Raw genomic sequence first — 20,163 nt, 5'->3', positions numbered from 1 at the left:
CTCCTAGTACTAAACTAATGGGAAAGAAGCAAAGAAGTTCCTGCATTGCACTCTAAACCATTATTTTACCAGGAAAAGGGTTGGATTTTTTCATTGTATCCCCTGTATGCAAATGCTCAAAGGCCTCGGACTTTGGCCTCTGGTCTTTCACAATTTAGCCTTGAAAGCTAAATTTAGAGTTCCTCTTAAAGGATACCTATTAAAGCAGAGACATTTTCTTATTGTAGAGGACTTTACAGAGGGCACACACATCTTTACATGCTGCTCCACATCAGCTCCTTCACTGTCCTCTTGATACAAAATTAATAATCCTATGAAGATTATCTATTGAAAGCTGATCAGATTGACTACTGTAGGGAAGCATATCTGCATAAGGAGTTTTCTGTCTCCAGCACATCGAAAAAAATTAAAAAAAAAGTTTTTTCTATCAAATTTGACTGCTTATTGCCTCTGTCAATTCAGATGCTTTCATGAATTGGACAAAAATTTTAATATTTTTATAATCCCTATAATTTCTTGTTTAATCTATGTGGTCAAAACCAAAAACATGATTTATCAGTTTACTTACATAGTTTAACTGAAAAAAAAAAAAGAGAGAGACTTACCCCTCAATACTTTGATTCATAGTAAGAATTGCACAACATTTCCTTGCAGAGAAAGACGTATTTAAATTATTAAAGTAATATACCATTGTAGATTATTATTTTCTATACTTGTGTATTTGATCTTCATTTCCTTCATAAGCTTGAATTTTCTCATAGCTATGAACAGACACATTAGAAATAAAATCAGTAATTAGCAATAGTTAATGAGCAATATTTAGTTATTGGCCAAATAGTTTCCTTTTTGATTATTTCAAGTTTCATGGTGACTTACTAAATTGTTTTGCTATTTTCTAAAACTAATTTAAAAGTTACAACCAGCAGTGCTAGAAAGACTGTAGTATCATTCTGTAATTACAGAGGAATTGTATTGTCTTGCCTTTAAGGTTAATTAACAGTGACAAGAGCTTACCACAATTCCTGAAAACATTTTGGAAGCCAAGACACTAACAGAACTGTATAAATTAGTCCTTGAAGGTGAATCTGCTACTTAGGGAAAATACAGCAGGTTAAAACAGACTAATGAAAATAATAGTTTTCTGTGAAAATAGATGTGATGCAAAATGCACACTCTCCTGTATTAGCCCATGTAACAAGTACTGTGAGGTCTATTTCTGATGCAATATAGTTTTACACTTTTACATTGTATATTCTTTCAGTGCTGTTACAAAAACCTCTTAGGAAATGTTTAAAAAAAAATACCTTCATGTAAACTCTTAACCAGGGGTACAGTTTTTCTCTCAAAGGCCATTTCCCTAGTTTTATACTGTTTCCTCTGAGATAAAAAAGTGTTTTGAGTCACGCTGCAATGAAAGTAGCAAGTTATTATGCCAGAATTAAGAATATTACCTCAATTTATTACAGTTCTCAGTGAAAAACATTTCTATACAGGGACATATAATAGTTTAACAATCTCGGTATTTTCTCTCTCTTCTTTAGATAACACAACCATGTTCCAATTTTTCTTGTTCTGACAAATGTTACACTAAACACATTGTCACTTTAAACCACTGCCTTAAAGATTTAAATCAATGGCAGTAATTAAAGGGAAGCACAGGTAATTAAGGATCCATTCCCTTTGCTACTTGGACTGGACAAGGTTTTCTTTTTGATCCATCATAAACTTTCTGTTAGGGATGTACCAGCCAAACTTGCAATAGGAAGAAATAAGGGCAACTAGAACACAATAAAACCTGAGCTGAAGGCCCTTTTCTGCTAAATATTTGTTAACCCAATATGGCACAGTTACAATCAAAATTATGATTGGCCTGCCAAGACAATGCACAGGACTAAGTAAAATGCTACTTCAGGGATTTAGCTAGGTATTCCATATCTGAATGAATTTTATGATCATTAGGCTATTAGAAATATACATGAATATACATTTTCAAAATACTCTATTTCACCTTATTAGAGAGTACTACAGTGCTGTAGGACAGGTTGAGTATATTATGCCTATCCTTGGGGAAATTCTGCAGTGATACCCTAGTAAATTGGATGGGAAGTAACAACTGTCCTCACTAAACGTTGGGCATTTTAAAATGCCTTATGGAAAATCAGCAGCACTAGATGCAGCAGGGTTGTTGTTGATTTGACAAGGACTGTCAGTCTAGAAAAATGCTGTGCAGCTGTCATGAAAAGATTGAAGATACCTTTGCTATACTCTGCCATGATATAAATCTACGATTCAAGACAAGTGATGCAGATTAAACACTGCAAACTGTGGGGTAGCAGTGCTCCCTCAAGTGAAGGAAGATTAAGGGCTCATAAAGAACATATGCTGTAGTTACATGGGTGCATCATACACAGCTTACAAAATACACTGAGTCTAAAACAAAGGCAGAATCTACAGCTGTGCACTGAAGTGTTGCTGTTGAAGGCATACCAAACCAGATGTAACAGTTATATATGAGCTATCTGTAACTTATTATTTGTCGTATTTATTATGTGTTTGCCAGACTACCAGTGTTTACGTGACTGAAGTTCTCTGTCAGGTGTACATAGGACAACTGAATAAAACAGATGCACAGATTGGGGAAAAACCAGCCAGTGGATCATATACTTAGGGCCTATTTATGCACAGAAAGCACACCAGAACAGGGTTCGAGTAAACTGCCTTTCATACTTTTAAAAAATAAACTTTCTCTGTGTTTTAGTTTCCTTTATGTGAGAAATGAGACAACTCTTAAAAAGATTAATTTATTGAAAACAGAAAAACTGAAAAATTACAGAAATCAGAAAAATATAAAAATTTGGGATCCTATGGCTCGGTAGATGGTATGCCCCAGGAGCGCAGGGATATGAGATCTTCTGGCTGAGGCAGCACTAGCCCTCAGGTAGAGAAAAAGAACTGGCAGTGAGTGCTGGGCTGACTTAAAAAATTACTAAAAGCCCCTTAAAAGGGGTAAGGCTTTGAATGCCCAGCACCAATGTCTCCCACAGGTAGCCTGCAGAGAGCAAGAGGGGAAGAGAGAAGAGAGCCCGCCTCTCGGCTTCGTCCTCTTTATAGTTTTTGCTCCGCCCCCAGTCCGCCCACAGCCCGCCCACAGCCCACCCCTTCGGTCCAAGGCGATTGGTGCTTTCCCTTTGATGGATCATCTCCATCCACCAATGGCTCATCGTTGTCAAGGGGGGTGGTATCAGTTAGAGATAAGGGGAATACAATACCTTCATTAAAATTCAGGTGTTCAGGTTGCCATGGAACTTGCCTGCAGAGTAATGGCTCTGTAGCTAAAAATAGCTGCTGGCTATTAAGACTGGGTGGGGGTTTTGGCCTTGGAATCAAAATGCAAGTGAAACACCTATAAAAAGTATTAAAATACATCCAACACACCTCAAAACACTTGTAAAAGTATACAGTAAACACAGGAAAGGTAACTCTTATGGTGTACCAGTGGTTTGAAGCTTGAAAAGGGGCAAGTTTGTGATTTTTAACTGGGAAAATTTTAACTGGGAAGGGTGCAACTCTATTAATAAACTTTAAACAAATGGAAACACTGATAATGGAACTGGATTTTTGTACCTGGGCTGATGGGTTAATTGTAACATTCAATTTAAAAATAATTAACTCAAAATTAATTACTTAAAGCACTTAATATGCAAAGACCAAGCACAAATAGGGATTTCATGTATGACACTTTAATTGTGTGTGTGTATGTGTGTGAGAGTGTAAAACCCTCCTCTTCATTTTGTGGAATTTTAAAATTCAAATGCATCCAAGAATTTAAAAATACTTTGGTTTCAGTGTCCTAAATAAGGTATTACCATTCAAAAGTTACTGCATCTTTAGCAGCATTAGAACACCGTTTACTTCCCATTTAGTTCCTTTATGCCTTGCACTGCTCACTCTCATCTCTCCCTTGAAAATATATTTTTGTAGGAAATACCTTTTTTGCCAGCTGATTTCAATGTTATATGGGTACAGTTCGCAATATGCATCACCTGCATTAAAATTACAAATATTAGGCATGGAGATGGCCAAGTCTTACACTCCAGATGAGTGGGAAAATGGCCTAAGAAATGTAACAGTGGTCACTTAAAATGGCCACCTGCAGAATCATACTGATCTGTGTGCTCCAGATTAGAGAGAGCACGGCTCCTTCAGCAGTCAAATGTCTTGAAACCGTTTTTGAGAACTTGGGAAGAGTGGTTTCCCCCTTCCATCAAACAGAGGTTCAGGCTTCAATCTGAGAAAAATCTTTTTCTGGTTGGTAGGGTGCTTGTGTGCCTTTTTACCCCTCAAGTCACCCACAAGACAGATTTTCGCCAAATTGCAGTATGTATTTCACTGGTAACAGCAAAGTAAATTTGGAAGACCCATTTAATTTTTTTTACTAGATTCTAGATCCTCCATTATTTTTGTCCAAAGCACTGGTTTTCACAGATGGCAACTATGCTAGATAAATAAAGCTACTCAAGTATGAATAAAATACACTAATCTGGCTCTGTACCTACTGGATACAATGAGCCAGAAAATGCATAACCTTGTTATCTGTCTTCTTAGAGTCCTTTGTCCATGACTCCTTTTAATCAAATAAGAATTGGGTACAGTTGTATATGCTTGTATGACCCCCTATCCTGATTATCTGTGTATTGTGATCAAAGGGAACAAGATTATGTTACCTCACTTTAATAGTAAACCCCAGGATGTTTATTTCACGTAAATACAACTTTCCTGCCAGTCACCCACTATCTTTGATTTTCTCTAGCTATAAATTCTCCCTGTGTTTGATTTTGTTGTTGTTGGGTTTGGGTTTTTTTCATTTATTAATTAATTCTGGCTTTTCTCTTTTATGGAATAAATAATTTTGATCTTAAATTGAGCTTTCCTGATCTGAGAATGGTAAAAGCTGAAACATACACTGTGGTTTGCAAAAATAAATACATTTTATCTCTGCGCTGTGTTAGTACATCAGGGAATCAGATTACACACTTGCAAGCGATTAAGACAAAATAACAAATCCTAACACACACAGCAAGCATAATTAACGATATTTTGGGGGGATAGGTTAAAAAAGACCACCTTCAATTTAAAAAAAAGGTATTTATTTAACAGAAGCATTTGGATTAATGTGTTTCACTAATGTAAAGTGACACTGATGACAGTCCGCTACAGCAACTGCAGTAAAACTACTTTAATTTTGTTAAGAAACCAGCCTGAAATTTATATACCTAGAGAATACTACTTCAGTCTTAGGCAGCTGATAAACTAAATTAAATAGCTGTACTTTTGGAAACATATATACTCTCATCACCTAACACACAAATTAAACATTTGGTAATAATACTAATATAGAAGCTGTTTCTCTCCTAGTTTGATTTTTTCTGCAGAAATTCTAGTCAGTGAGTTAGTCAATGACAAGCAATAAACTGCAAGGAGAAGAGGGGGGAGAATTCCTTTATTTGCATCGCTGGCCTCATTCTGTCAACATATCACCCAGATTGCTGGAAACACACAGAGATGCATTCTGGCAATGTTAGGAAGGGACCTGCATTTCCTGCTGTCTATTTCAACTTACTAGTAATAGGATGATGCTTCTGGCACATCTAAAATAAATTAATATTGGATTAATTCACTTCAAAAAGGCGTCAAGAAAACAAGTTGCAGATTCATTCACCACAAACTTGAGACCAAAATGTTTAAAAAAAGAATACCATAGTAATTATATTTACATGTATAATTGCCTAAAGCTGAGCCAAATGACAGAATATATTCTAACACTTCCCAACATGCCTTCAGTGCTGATTAAACCACCAGTTCTTAAAATAAATGTAGTATTTTCAATGCTAACAATAACAGAATGAAATTATTTTAACAGTCTTGTTTTACTTTAGAAAATGTTTTATCTGAATTACTAAATGATTTTTTTTATTGCTTTTGATTCAAAGTTGTGTTCAGTTACTATTTCTTTGGTCTTCGCTGATGGTCATTTAGGTATCTTTGAATATCAAGGAAATATAGTTCAGCAGTGCTCTTTTAGTGGTAATAAGCTGGGCAAGGACAACTGCCAAACTTCACATAATTGCCTTAAGTGAAGTACTGCTTGGAACATTTTATAAGACAATACCTATGTTAAATATAGTATAATACAATGCCAAAAGTAAGAGCAACAGAAAAATCTGAATAAATGTTTTAGCATTTCCACTACCTTATTTATAGGAAGATCAAAATAAACAAAACAAATGGGAGCCTGATTCTGTGCCTTTGACCAGAAAAAAATCCTACCTGTTACAGACACAACACCTGAGCAGAAGTTGCAGATCTGGACCCCTGATTTGGATGCGCCTCTATTCTGATATTTTATTCACACTACCTGCATCTTCAGTAGGAGCTCAGGTACAGTTATATTCTGCTCAAGTTAAGTAAACCTGTCAGAATTTCAGTGAATGTGGGTGCAGTGTATGAATGATGCACAGTCGCCAGTTGCGGTATAACTAGAAACATTTATTAAAAGTGTACATCGCTTTTATAATATTTTCACTATCAGATTAGAATAACACACACCTGAATAGCCAATAGTATAACTGTTCATGCATCTGCTAACCAGTAATATAAGTGATCACGTTCCTAATATTCACATCAGCTATTCTTCCTTAAAACAAGTGGTTTTGTATAACAATTTTTTTCTGCAAGCTGCTGTGGTTCTGCTACCTGTTACATTTCAGAAACTTTGTTACATCTCTCCTGCCTTGACTGAATAGCCCTTGTTTTTCTTAACCAAGAGGTCTTTGTTCTCTTATTGCTAAGCATTCTTTGTTTTCTTGCCCCACATCTCCCCTTTTTTTATTTACAAAGCATTGCAAAGTGAGTACAGTGTGTGTCTGCATAAGCATTACCTGCTTTATGTTTTGACTGAAAAGCCATTGAATACAAGAAAAGATGCATGGTGAACATAACATAATCATCAAAAGTGCTCTAAGTCCTATTATAGCTAAACCAACTATGTTTAAGCCAAGGTCCAAAATTGAAACTTCCCAACCAGGAGAATAAACTGAAAGGATCCCATCCCTGCTTTTGCTGCAGTTCTCCAGACAGCTCCTTCAATTCCTGCATGCTTTTGGGAATGGATTCAGAATGGTCACTCAGGTTCATACAGCACATTCCATCAAAGTCTTCACATCTGTGTCCTTGGGCTAGCAACAAAAACTCTATTGCTGCTCTTTTGTTTAAGAAGCATATTCTTTAAAAGGGCATGTGTGTGTTCCACAATAGCTTGACCTGTTGAGGAATGAGGTATGCCAGTTAAGAGACGTATACCCCAAAAGTGAAAAAAGCGTTTTCATTGGTTGTGAGACATATGCTGAACCTTTATCAGTTTTCACTGCCTTAGGAACTCCTAAGCTCACAGCATGTGCTTAAAGACATCTCTTGCCTTTTCCCCTTTATGAGCAGAGGCAGCAAAAATTTTGGAATATGTGTCAACTGATACACACACATATTTTAAGGTGCCAAAAGAAGAAACATGTGTAACATCCATCTGCCAGAATTCATTGACACCGAATCCTCTTGGATTTGGACCTACTGCAGTAGCTAAAGGTGTTAAGCATGCACAATCAGGCCAAGAATGAAAATTTGTCTAGCTTGAGAAAAAGTAAGATTAAATTGTTTACTCAAAGCTTTTGCATTCTGATGATAGAATTCGTGACAACTTTGCTTGTGTAATTTGATTTGGAACTGTTGCCATCATAGTTAGGGGTCTGCAACTGCATTGCCTTCCACCAGAGGTCCAGGCAAAGATGAGTGAGACCGAAGATGCATAACATAAAAACAATGAGATCGGCATCGAACATAATCATACAGAGCAGATAACAGTATAAACAAATTCTTGTTGTGCGCTTGCTTTAGAAAGGAATGTTCAATATGGTTTAAAATGCCAACTACATACAAGGAATCTGATATTAAGTTGAAAGCCTCATTTTGAAACAATCGAAAAGCCTCTACAGTGGCTGCTAATTCTGCTAGCTAGTCAACCCTGGGTGAAAAATCAGTTTTCCCAATCCCCTGTGGAATTTTTCCAGGCAACAACAGCTTTCTAAGTTTTCCCAGAGCCATCAATGAAGACTGTCTTTGCTCCAGGCAGGGGCTGTGACGATGTTAGAAAACGCGGCTGTAGAGAAAGGTCTTTTAAACATTGGAAAAGTTTACTTTTTGGCAAAGAATTAGCAATGTTTCCCAAAAAGTCTGTCAGGGCAGCCTGTAAAGACTATGATTCCTGGAATATATCCTGAGAAGCGTCTGCAGGCAAAGGAATGTGGATATGAGAAGGATCTTCCCCAGTTAGAGTTTGGCATTGTTTTCATCCTGTGGAAACAAGTCTAACAATCATGTCAAATAATGTGGTTACTGTTTTTGAAAATGTGTGAGGTAAAAATACCCACTCTAGCCTCCGCAATTGTTGTTTATCATCATACCACTGTGCAAATGCATATGGTTGGGATTCAGCTATGATAACAAAAAGTCTCAGTAGTTACTCCTGCTTGTTGTTTGGTTACAAAAGATGTCTGAATTTTATCTGTCACAATTTGCAGTTCTTCACAGGCATCTGGATTGAGTTCACGAGGAGATGTTAAATCTGTGTCCCTTAAGTAAATTAAATAAGGGTGACAATTCTTCAGTGGAGAAACCAAGGGTAGGTCTGAGCCAATTAATTGTTCCAAATAATTTTTGCAAATCATGTAGTGTTTTAATAGAGGCCCACAGCACAATGGGCTGAGGAACAATTTTCTGTTCAAATAATAGGAATCATAGGTATTACCAAGGTGGGACGGCTTGAACTTTGCTGCAATACAAAGATCAAATTTGTCAAGAAAATGATGCAAAAAGGCAAAATGGCTTTGCAATACAACAAGAGTCATCTGCTACTAGCAGTATATCACCCATATAATGATACAATAGAACTGTTGAAAATTGTTGCTGCAGCGGTTGTAAAGCACTTGCTAACACAAATTAGCATACTATAGGACTGTTTTTCATCCCTTGTGGTAACACAACCCAGTGATACCTTTGCACGGGTTCACTGTTGTTCAAGGATGGTAATAAATAAGCAAAACGAGGTGCATCATCAGGATGCAATGCAATTGTGAAAAAACAATCTTTTAAGTCAATAATTAACAATTCCCAAGTTTCAGGGATCATTGCTAGATTAGGAATTCCAGGTTGCTGTGCACCAGTTGGGGCTGTTACTGCATTGATAGCTCTCAGATTTTGTAAGAGTCTCCATTTGCCAGTCTTTTTTGGAATCAAAAATATAGGGGTGTCCAATGGGGTAGTGGAAGGAGCTCTATTTCCCAGATCCAATTGTTCCTTGACCAGCTTTTGTGCTTGTTGAAGCCATTCCCCTCTGAGGGGCCACTGATCAATCCGCACAGGAGTTTTAGTGCTCCATGTCAGTTTAAGTCTCAGCTGCACATCAGTGACCCCTCTTAGAAATTTGTTGTCAATGTCAGTCCCCACTGTGACAACAGATCTCTTCCCCACAGTGTACATGGAGTAGAAAGTACATACGGTTTGAGCTGTGCTTGTTTCCCTTCTGGCTCATGTACCATGAGTTCTTTCGCTGACTCCTGTGGCATCTGCTGACCTCTGATGCCTGCAACGATCGCTGCTGGAGTTGTTAAGGGCCATGTGGGTGCCCATTCACGTCTATTGATGATGGTTATGTCTGCTCCAGTATCTATTAATCCTGTAAAAGACTTGCCATCTATAACACAGGTTAGAAAAGGTTGTTGTACTGAAATAAGTTTAGACCAGTAAATGTTAGGAATGCCTGCACTTCCAAAACCTCCAGTGCCCCTGTCAGCATTGACAGATGGTATTGATTGCATATCTGGCAATATAGGGAGTGATATCAGTTGAGCGTGACCCTGCTGGCATAGTACAAGGTGGGTTAGGAGTCCAAGCTATGATTTTTATTTCGCCCCTAGAAGGAGAGTCGATGATTCCTGGTAAAGTAAAAAGTCCACTTTCACATGATGAAGACTTCCCAAGTAGCAATGCATAGCATTTAAAAGGAAGGGGTCCATTTAAACCTGTAGGTATAAGGTGAACCAATGTGTTATTTATTGTGGTTGTGGTGGAAACTGCCAAGTCCAAGCCGGCACTGCCTGGGCTTCTCCTGCTGTAACTTGAGCTGTGTTGGTTTGCTGTGGCTGGATCCTGTTTTGTTGTGGGGCACCGGATCCTGCTCCCTGCTTCGACTTTCCCCATTGTGGCAGAGGTTTGCCGTCTTTGTCGTACTTGGAATGGCATTCATTACTCCAGTGGTAACCTTTCTTGCATCCGGGGCACTGTTTACTAGGTTTTCTATCCCCTTGCTTTTTCTTTGAGCACTGCTTTTTCACATGACCTTCCTCTCCACAGTCAAAGCATTTAATTGCTGCCAGAGCCACTTTTAGCTGTTGAGCTAAGGCAGTTGCTAGTAAATCTGCTTTGTATTGTTCTGTACCAACATGTACACAAGTTTTGATAAAGTCAGTTAAGGAAATATTAGGATTGGTTTTGATTTGATCAAGTGCTTTATGACAGTCAGTATTAGCATTTTCATAGGCTAAGGATTTCAATAATATTTCTGCTGCAGCTGGTAAATCAATTTGCCTGTTCACAGCTGTTTGCAAGCGATCGATAAAAGTAATGTAGGGTTCTTGGGGTCCTTGCCTTATGGTGGAGAAGCCAGGTTCAGTTTTGTTAATGTCCGGCACTCTTTTCAGAGCTCTTATAGCCAGCCCCCTCACTTGGTTATATGTCTCTGGGGGCATTCTTAACTGATCTCTTATGCTTGTCTGAGCTCCAGTCCCTGCCAAATGATCCTTTGTTATTCCAGCATTACCAGTGTTCATGTTAGCCCATGCTTGATTTTCACACAGCTCTTCATACTCTGCCCACCATATCAAATATTGTCTTGCTGTCATAATCAATTCAAATAAAGCTTTCCAGTTAGCAGGTAACATAACATAGTTTTTTGCTATAACTTCTACAACTCCCATTGTATAGGAAGACTGCAGACCATTTTCTTTGACAGACTTTCTTAATACCTTAACCATTTCATAAGAAATTTGCTTATGACGAGGCTGATTGCCTTGATATACTGTGGGCATAGCACGGAGAAATTCAACATCCCCAAGATCTAATGCTTGTCTTTGACAGGTGTCTAGGAAGTGTTTTGGCTCAGGGGACAGCAAAAGTTCATTGTCAGTCATATGTCTTAAGGGCTCAGAGGGTGGGGTATGCAAGTGCTGTTTTAGCACCTTTGCATCAGTAGATGGTGATGCAGCCATAATTTTCAGTGGCTGTGGCTTTATGGCAGGATATAAATCACATTCCTGTCTTAGATCAATAGCTCTTAGATTTACGAGATTGCCCTCCAGTTCCTCCCAATTCATTCCCTCCTCCACTTGCAAAACAACCAAATCAGGATGTGAAAGTGGTGCTGTGTGTTCAGGGGAAGCATCTGCTGATGAGTTTATGGCTGGGTGTAATGTTTCTTCTGAATAGCGAGAAGCTTGTAGTGCAGAATATACAACTCCCCATGTAATAAATTCATCGCAGTTAGCCTCATGACTGTCTAATTGATGAGTCTTTAGAGACTCCCCCACTTGCTTCCAGTGATAGAGGTCATAGGAGCCATCAGGGGGATACCAAGGACAGTAAGTTTTCACCCATAGAAGGAGTTGTATAAGCTTGCTTTCTTGTATATTATAGCCTTGTTCCTTTGTAATATGCAATCAACAGTCTTTATGGAGAGTTTCCAGTTTACTTATATTATTGCCCATTTTTATGGGGAAATTTTCCTGGCCGCTCATAAGGCTAACCTGTTCCTTAGCCAGCGATGAAAGGAGTCCTCGGCGATCCCTGAAGGCCACTGTTGGTACAGTGGGGATACGCCGCAGGTCCAGGATCACCTAGGAGATTGTAAATCCCTGTTCAGGGAGCCGTTTCCAGCATAGGAATGATGCATGGTCCCCAGCTGTGAACAACTAGAAAACATTTATTAAAAACATTTATTAATATTTTCACTAGCAGATTAGAATAACACGCTCCTGGATAGCCAATACTGTAACAGTTCATGTGTCTGCTAACTGCTAATATAAGTGATCATGTTCCTAATATTCACATCAGCTTTTTTCTCCTTAAAACAAGTGCTTGTATAACAATTTTTTCTGCAAACTACTGTGGTTCTGCTACCTGTTACATTTCAGAAACTTTGTTACATCTCTCCTGCCTTGACTGAATAGTCCTTGGTGTTCTTAACCAAGAGGTCTTTGTTCTCTTATTGCTAAGCATTCTTTGTTTTCTTGCCCCACATCTGGGGATGAATTTGGACCTACTCTTCTTGTAGTTATGACAGGCAGATGAAATACAGATGGAGTAATAAAGATACCTCTAGCAAAAGAGTCTCAGCATATTTAGTAGCTGATCTTTGTGCACTTTACAAGTGAAGACCATAAGAATCTTATTTGTCTGAAGTACTTAATATCTTATGATTTTTAAAAAGCAATCATAAAAGCCTCTTAAAGATTCTTAAAAGTACTGGAATATTTCATAACCAGTGTCCAAGGTAAAGAGTGATGTCTCTAATAAGACTAGGATATTCCCACAGTCTTTCTTCCTTAGTCTGCTACTTTAAATCATAACTGCTAACAGTTAAATAATTACAACTGATAGTATTGTCATGCAAAGCTTAGGTGGAAAATATATTTTTAAATATACTAAATTTATCACACATCTGAGCTCTGGAGGGAAAAATTCCACACAGCCAGTACTCCAGAGGAAAAGATACTGTATACTCTCAGCAGGCTCATTTCAGAAAGCCCTCAGGCCCCAGATCTCTCCCTCCTAGCCATCAAGATTGAAATGGAATACAGGGCATCAGAAGCTCAAAAATGCACTTGGGATGCAATCCTCTTGGGACTTTAAATATTAATACGAAGAATCTTAAACCTTCGGATACCAGGCAGCCGAGACAGACAGCAAAACATTGTGAGGAGTCACGCCCCCTTCTGTCGATCTCTCCTTGCAACAACACAAAATTACAGTGAACCAGCTGCCGGCAACAGATCATGTATGCAAGGTGCCCAACGTGCTACATGTATTCCATTAATCTGTCTGCCGTTTCACAAAGATATGCATGGTGATTCTGATCAGGGAATTCAAACGCAGCATGGTCTCATTTTCATTGCTGTGAAGTTACCAGCTGGCTTCAGGTCTGTGTGCTGCAGCCTCTGGTCAGTAACTGCACAGAGCCTGCACAACCTGCTGGCCCTCAGGGACAGCACCTCACCACCATGCAGGGGAACAGCACCTTCTTCAGAGCTCCTGCCCAAATCCACCATTAAGATAAATCTGCAGGGGTTTGGCTCAGCTAATCTTGCCTTTTGATCACATACTTTAGTCATATAAAACTCTTGTTTAGTTGCAACCGGATATAAATTACACTAATACTAACTCAGGCCATCTTCCTCTCAAACTCTCAGTAAGTCAGATTGTGCTTTCAAATAAGTGCAGGAACCAAACCAGACCCCTGTGACACACAATGCAAAAACAGGCAAGAAAATAACTAGGTTCAGAAATATTCTGGCACCACTTGCCACCCCAGGTAGCTCAGGAAAATAAACCAATCCCAAAGAAATGCAAGACTGAAAGAAAAATCATAGGTTTCTTTATGCTCATCAGTTTGAAACAACGCTCTATTGTTTAAGCCTTCAGGGTGTTCTAGTGTCATATTTCCATGCTTTTCTCTCTATAACCAGAAAACATAAATGCATGCTTTAATTAAAAAGGAGTAAGGCAAGATACATACACTAGTATATTCCAAATTTTTCAATAGCTGGAAAAAAGAGCAATTACCTTGACACTTGAACTTCAAATGTAGAAGCTGGCAAAGTGGGAGAGAGATTGATCACACACTTCTTATTTCTAGTTTATCAGCTGGAGAGCTATCTGGATCTGCAGCACCAGAGAAAGAGAGAATGCAAAAGGTGGTCAGGTACACAGCTATAAATCACAGGGGCCATCATCTACTCATCAGATACTCATTTTATTTTATGCTATATGCCATAATTCTAATAATTTAATCTGAATTTGGGTCATGGTAGGAATTTACAACACTGAAATCAAACTCTGAACAGAAAATTTTTTATTATCTAGAAAAGATACTCTTTTGTTGACAATCATCAGTGATGCATATTCCTTACATTCTTTTTTTTTTCCTTCTAATGAGACAGGTTATTCTTTAAAAAGATATGTCAAACACATTTAAAAGAAACTCCAAATTTTCAAACTCTGCCCTATAGAGCTCTTTAGATTATGCACATTTCATGTGGATTTTGCTATTACTCAGTCATGAAGCTTTGTTGTATGCTTATGCAATAAAGGAGTTAAACCAGATGAGGGCTGTATTATTGCTCCAATACTGTCAGGCATTCTGCATACAGGAGTGAAATATAAATTGCATAATTTAATAAATGTTTAATTTGATAGCCATCATGAGTGTGTTTTCTTGATGAATAATATGTAGATGTTAGCAGTTTTCTTATGGATGGAAATGACACTGACCTTGTATTTATAAGCCCATCAACAAATCAGAGATCAATTATTTTAAAGAGCTGAGAAGCAAGAATTCATGAATTCTTTAGTTTATCCTCAACTAAATACCTGTACTCTGACACTTTGTAAAACATCACAGTGTGAAATTTCCTTCCAGTCTTTGGAAGCCAGTAGTGTTTGCTTGTAGATCCTAATCTCTCCTGCATCCAATTCTCATCTATTTCAGTTTACCCTTACCTCAATCACTGCAACCAAATAAACTACATTTTTTTTCCCAAGCTTTTTGTAAAGAGGAAGGAGCAGTTTTCTCTGTAAATCTCTAGGCTTACCAGCCACCTGTTAATTTACTGTGACTTCCTTCTGCAGATCTTAAATTGGATGCACGTTTAACCAGGGAAAAGGTTGCAAAAAGCAAAGGCAAGTACTGCTGGAACAATTTCTTTACATGATGTTACAGAATTTTAAATAAAAAATTAAAAAGCCACTCTCCTCTTGCAGGCAATGCCTCTACTGATGTGAATGACCATTAGCATCCTTTATGTACGGAATTCTGCACCAACCGCTGCAGACACCAGGAGCCTTATTCCCTAGGCAGCTTCCTGGACTGTGCAGGCAGAACAGCCACACTGTGCCAACACCTCTGCTGTGGGCAAAACCTCCCCAGGGGCAGGGAGCTTCTTCTCTATAGTGGTGTATCAGTGGTGGTTTATCAATCTGATTTTCTGCTAGCACACAACAAAGAAAAGCAGAAGAGGAAATAAAGTCTCTTCCAAATTTCTCAAACAAAATTGATCCATATCCTTCAATACTGTGGGGCAGGAGCTAGAATATCACACTACTGGGAAGGTCTGAGAAAGGAGAGAGAAAAAGTCATGCATTTATTTACTCCAAAAGCAGACATTCAACTAAACTTCTGTACCAGGAGAAATTTCAAATCCCCACAGTAAAAGTCAACATTTAAAGCATTCCTGTCATACATGGGGAATATAAAATGGTCCCTAGATTTCATGTTGAAAAGGTTAAAATTATCCAGATTTACTTTGATGCTGGGGGTTGAATCAACAAATGTTAAATAGATCTTAATTTTAAAAGAGAAAAGAAATAATGAGTTAAACAGTAAAGAAAAAAATTACGTATCACATAATGAGAACATTTACTAGATTAAATTTAGTGGGGGACAGTTTCTCATGTATTTTATGTAAATACATTATTTGAATGTGTTCAATCTCATTCATTATATTGTTGTTTGTAGGTATAGCAGATGATTTTTACCTCTCAAGATTAATCAGTGTTTAAATACTCACTGTAATCTAATTAGAATACTGACAGGTTTGGAAATATTCTGTATTATAGGAATTATCTCTCAAAGGAATTTTTTTTATCAAATATGTTTTTAATGATAGAAAATGATAATATGAACTTTAACAACCAAACATGTTGAATCAGATGCTGAGACATTAAGAACATTTTCCAGAAAAAATAAAGCCACGGTGGCTGTTCTTGGATTTTAAAGATACATCTTGGCTGTACAAGTTTCACCCAGCTGATTAGAATGACTAGCAGGCTGAACTGACAGATACAATTACTTTTTCCTGCCACAGCAACAGTTTATTTTTTTTTCTACATAGTTGCTTGTGCTTCTTTTGTGAAAACAAAACAGAAAAAAAAGCACTACAAAATTGGTTTTCATTGAAGAAACCCTGCCTGTTTTGTTTTTACTAAAACTAAGTCTTAATTACAAATATGTTATTTGTTCAAATATTTTTTGCATCTGTGTATTATCTTTACTCATCATTGTAAAACAGACCTGCAGGATTTTCTAGGTGGTCATAAAGAATCTGGCACTAAATACGGATTTTTTTAGTGTATGCAAGTGTGCAGAGCGTATTTCTATATAAGTATTTTAGAATTTGTTATTTCCATGTAAGTATAAGGAGAAGTGTAGCATCAGTAGATTTTTCACATCTATCTATTTAAAATGCAAAGATGTGCATATGTGAGGGTAAAGGTCTATGTCTATAAAAAGCCTTTTTAAAAGCTCAAATTCCTAATTATTTTTTTAAAGATTCATGGAGATTCTTTCATTCAGATCACCTTTCAATTTTTAATTTACTTTATTAAAATCTCAATAAATCATCATATTGTGAGCTTCTCTATCTGGAATTCATTAACAGATCAGAAGATAATTTATCAACCACATCTCATATACTGCTTCTCATACATCAATTTGTCATTCTCTGCTTTTATTCTCTTTTATGGCTAAGAAATCTTATCTAATTTGAAATTTCTATTCATCCAGGACATATAAATTTTGACTATTTAAAGTCATCTAAATGTTTAAGTTAACTAAGTTTACATATGCCAACTTTTTAAACTTTCGTGCTTGATAGATGAAAGTCTTAAGATACCAAATACTATCTGAGGGAGCAGAAGTATATTTTATAGAATTCATTTAGAGTATGCAGACTATCATTAGATAAGAACTCCTTGTGGATTAGCAGAAACTGGAAAGTCACAGAGACTTTACATCATTTAAACATACTATTGCCTAATTCTGAAAAACACAAAAAAGGCAAGTCTTAACAATCTTAGCAGGCCAAAACCAGTCCCATTTTAAAACTTTGTAATATAAACAAAGGAATGATTCCATACACATCTGATAAAACCCATCAGCAAGGATAATAAAAAGTATATGATTTTGTAATAGCACCTTCTCAGGAGGGAATAGAAAAGAATTTATGGAATGGAGACATGAAGTTAAAGCAGAAGAAGCTGTAGATAATCTCTCAACATTTTGCAAGACTGCAACTATGAAATACAGTTGTGAGAAACTGTGAGCAATGATCACTATAACATTAATTCCACCTAAATTTTCATGCTTACATTGTAGCTACCTGCATATAAGTATTGCCTGATTTTTTTTATTCAATTAGAAGTAATATGCAGAAGGGGAAGAAATATTCACTTATAGAACACCGTTCATCTGACCTATTTTAAACGTCTATGCAAAAGAATACAAATAATGCCCTAAAGATATCTGCTGCCATTCACTGAAATACACATAAGAGTTAACATTTGCAAATATATGCACTGAAAGTGTTTAAGTTCAAGCAGATGAATCTTACCCAAATTGTTATCAATGAGAAGAGCAAATGAAAATTGTTTATATGTAAACTTGGATGAAAACAACCATATTGTCTCACTCTGGCAACAAAAAACATTGTTGTGGCCATAAATAATTGTGGGAGTTCAAGTAGAATGTATTCTCTTTAATTCACATACTGCCTATTTTTATTTGCCATTGTGCTCAAGGTCCTTGCTTTTAAACCTGCATCTCTTTTATCCATTCTGCAAACTACTCAAAGGAAAAAAAAATTACTAACTGCTGTTAATGAACCCTTAAAAGCTGCTACGATCAGCTCTTGACTTGCCTCAATGACCTCCTGAAACAGCAAATGCTAATGAATGGTTATACTCCAAGAAAAAAAATTGCTTTGGTCCTTAATTTCACTTTATCGCCTTACTTCATACATTGAGATAGAGGTAAAAGGAAGACAGTAGTCATTTCTTACTAATCTTCTCACTTCAATCAAATCCCTATTATTCACCTTATTCAGACTGAATTAGCCTTGCTCTTTTCAATCACTCTTTGTTCCTATAGAAGTTCTACCATACCCTTAATCACCTTCTTTACACCTACCTGGATGCTTTCAGTCTCAGCTTTATCTTCCTGAGGCAGCTGCCAGAGAAGGCTCTGGGATCACAAACAGGTACAGAAACTGCAGAAACAGTTTCTTACGTAGGGTTTCCCAGATTCCCAATGAGCTCGTGCACGCAATTGTTCATTCCTCCGACTTGAAAAACGAGTTGTTCTTGTGCCAGTTTGTGGACTGTAAATAATCTTCTAGATTACACAATAGGCTGTAGAATCTGTGGAAGTTTCTAATGACAACACAAACTTGCAAACTTTTGTAAATAAAATATAGTCACGAGAACAAAGAGGCAGTCTTTCAAAGTAAATATTTTACAACTCCAGGGGAGTAGTGTGGGAAAATACTGTGAATTGTATGATAGAAAATGCAGGCCAAGCAGTCACAGGACTGAGAGAAAGTATAAAGAACATGAAGAGCTGAGTGATGCCTGAAGAGGGCACCTAAAACCAGAAACTAGACAAGAGTAAGGGAACAAATGTAAGTATTTATTTGAAGGGCCTTCAAAGGTCCACCCTGGGAAGTCTAGAGGCTACTGCCAAAATGGACCCCAAGATGGACCACAGGTCACAAGTTCTTCCCAGTTTTATAAGTTTGGTTCATTTGCATATCAGGGTTAATTATCCAATTAAAGCTTCAGTTAATGATGTAGTTTCCCCGAGTTTCCCCCTCTTTAGAGGCTTTTGGTTTACACGTTTTGGGCCTAGGACAGTCTGAGTGTCCTTGGAGAGCAGGCCTGGAGAGGCTTTGTTATGTCTACCTGGCATGAGAGAGCAGAAGTTAACGGGCTACAAGAAACTTCAGAGTTACACACTAGGCAGTACAGGATTTGAAAAATATGAAAGTTAAAAACCTAAGGCATCAAGGAAGTCATAGGAAATTTTAAAAAGAGTAGAAAATTAGATGATCTAGGGTACCTGCCTAGGTGGAAGGAGAAATAGTGGTAGGAGAAAGACACTGAGAGATCAGGGATATTTTATTCTGGTAAAAGTATCAGAGGAAATTAATTCTGACAAAGTCCTTATAAAATTTTGTTCTGAATCCTATGAAGTTTATCTGAAGTTTATATCTTCTGCCCTCTTCCCTCCTCACCAAAGAAATGCATAATGATCAAGTGAGACATTTTGCTCCTTTAAATTAAATTGGATGCCAAGAATGAAGCATTAAAGAGCAACGTTTCCTGGACAAAATTATAACTGCATTTGTAAAGTTTATTGATGTTCATAAAAAAAGGACAGAGGTGGCATAACCCAGCTTAATGATCTTGGAAGTAAAACCATCACTGAAAATCTTGAACGATTTCCTACACATTTCAGTGTACATAACATTGATAGAGTATTTGGGCCAAATTAACCTGACTGTTGATATCAACCTAATTACACAAGGGACAAGTGAAGTCACATTTTCTTGAAAAATTTACAGCTATATAAAACCAAAGAAAAAAGAAGTTACTAAGCATTTTGTCAAAAAGCTTCTTAAACAGATTCTGCATGGCCACAAGAAAAATAAAAATAAAAATAAATAAATTTTTAAGAGAAGAAAAGCTACGGTTAGCGGAGAACTGTGATACCCAAAGGGACAAGACCCACCAGCAGAGATGCAGGTGAATCTAAGGTTTTATTTGGAAGCATCAGTATATACATCTCTACTCCTTAAAGCTTTTTTTTTGGTTACAACAAATGCTCTGTGTTGACATGGAAATTCGTTCATCCAGTTCTGTCTCAGGTACACACTGACCAGGGAGATGCTGCTGCTTTCTGTTTAACTCTTTCCTTACTCCAACATCTGTTACCCCAAAAGAAAACTGTTC

General features: G+C 37.3%; 1 protein-coding gene across 1 annotated transcript; it reads right to left on the bottom strand.

Moving 5' to 3' along the window:
- Positions 1-8,222: 8,222 nt before the first annotated feature.
- Positions 8,223-18,790, bottom strand: LOC104696086 (endogenous retrovirus group K member 7 Gag polyprotein-like). Its single transcript, XM_020583891.2, has 3 exons — positions 18,344-18,790; positions 13,945-14,043; positions 8,223-12,074 (listed from the first exon to the last, which is right to left on the bottom strand). Exon 3 carries the CDS (start codon positions 11,478-11,480, stop codon positions 10,161-10,163), a length of 1,320 nt encoding a protein of 439 aa, XP_020439480.2. The 5' UTR covers positions 11,481-12,074; positions 13,945-14,043; positions 18,344-18,790; the 3' UTR covers positions 8,223-10,160.
- Positions 18,791-20,163: the final 1,373 nt, after the last annotated feature.

This window comes from Corvus cornix, chromosome 6 (assembly GCF_000738735.6).
Source record: "Corvus cornix cornix isolate S_Up_H32 chromosome 6, ASM73873v5, whole genome shotgun sequence".
Classification (NCBI taxonomy): Eukaryota; Metazoa; Chordata; class Aves; order Passeriformes; family Corvidae; genus Corvus; species Corvus cornix.
This window is presented reverse-complemented; position numbering and strand designations above follow the sequence as displayed.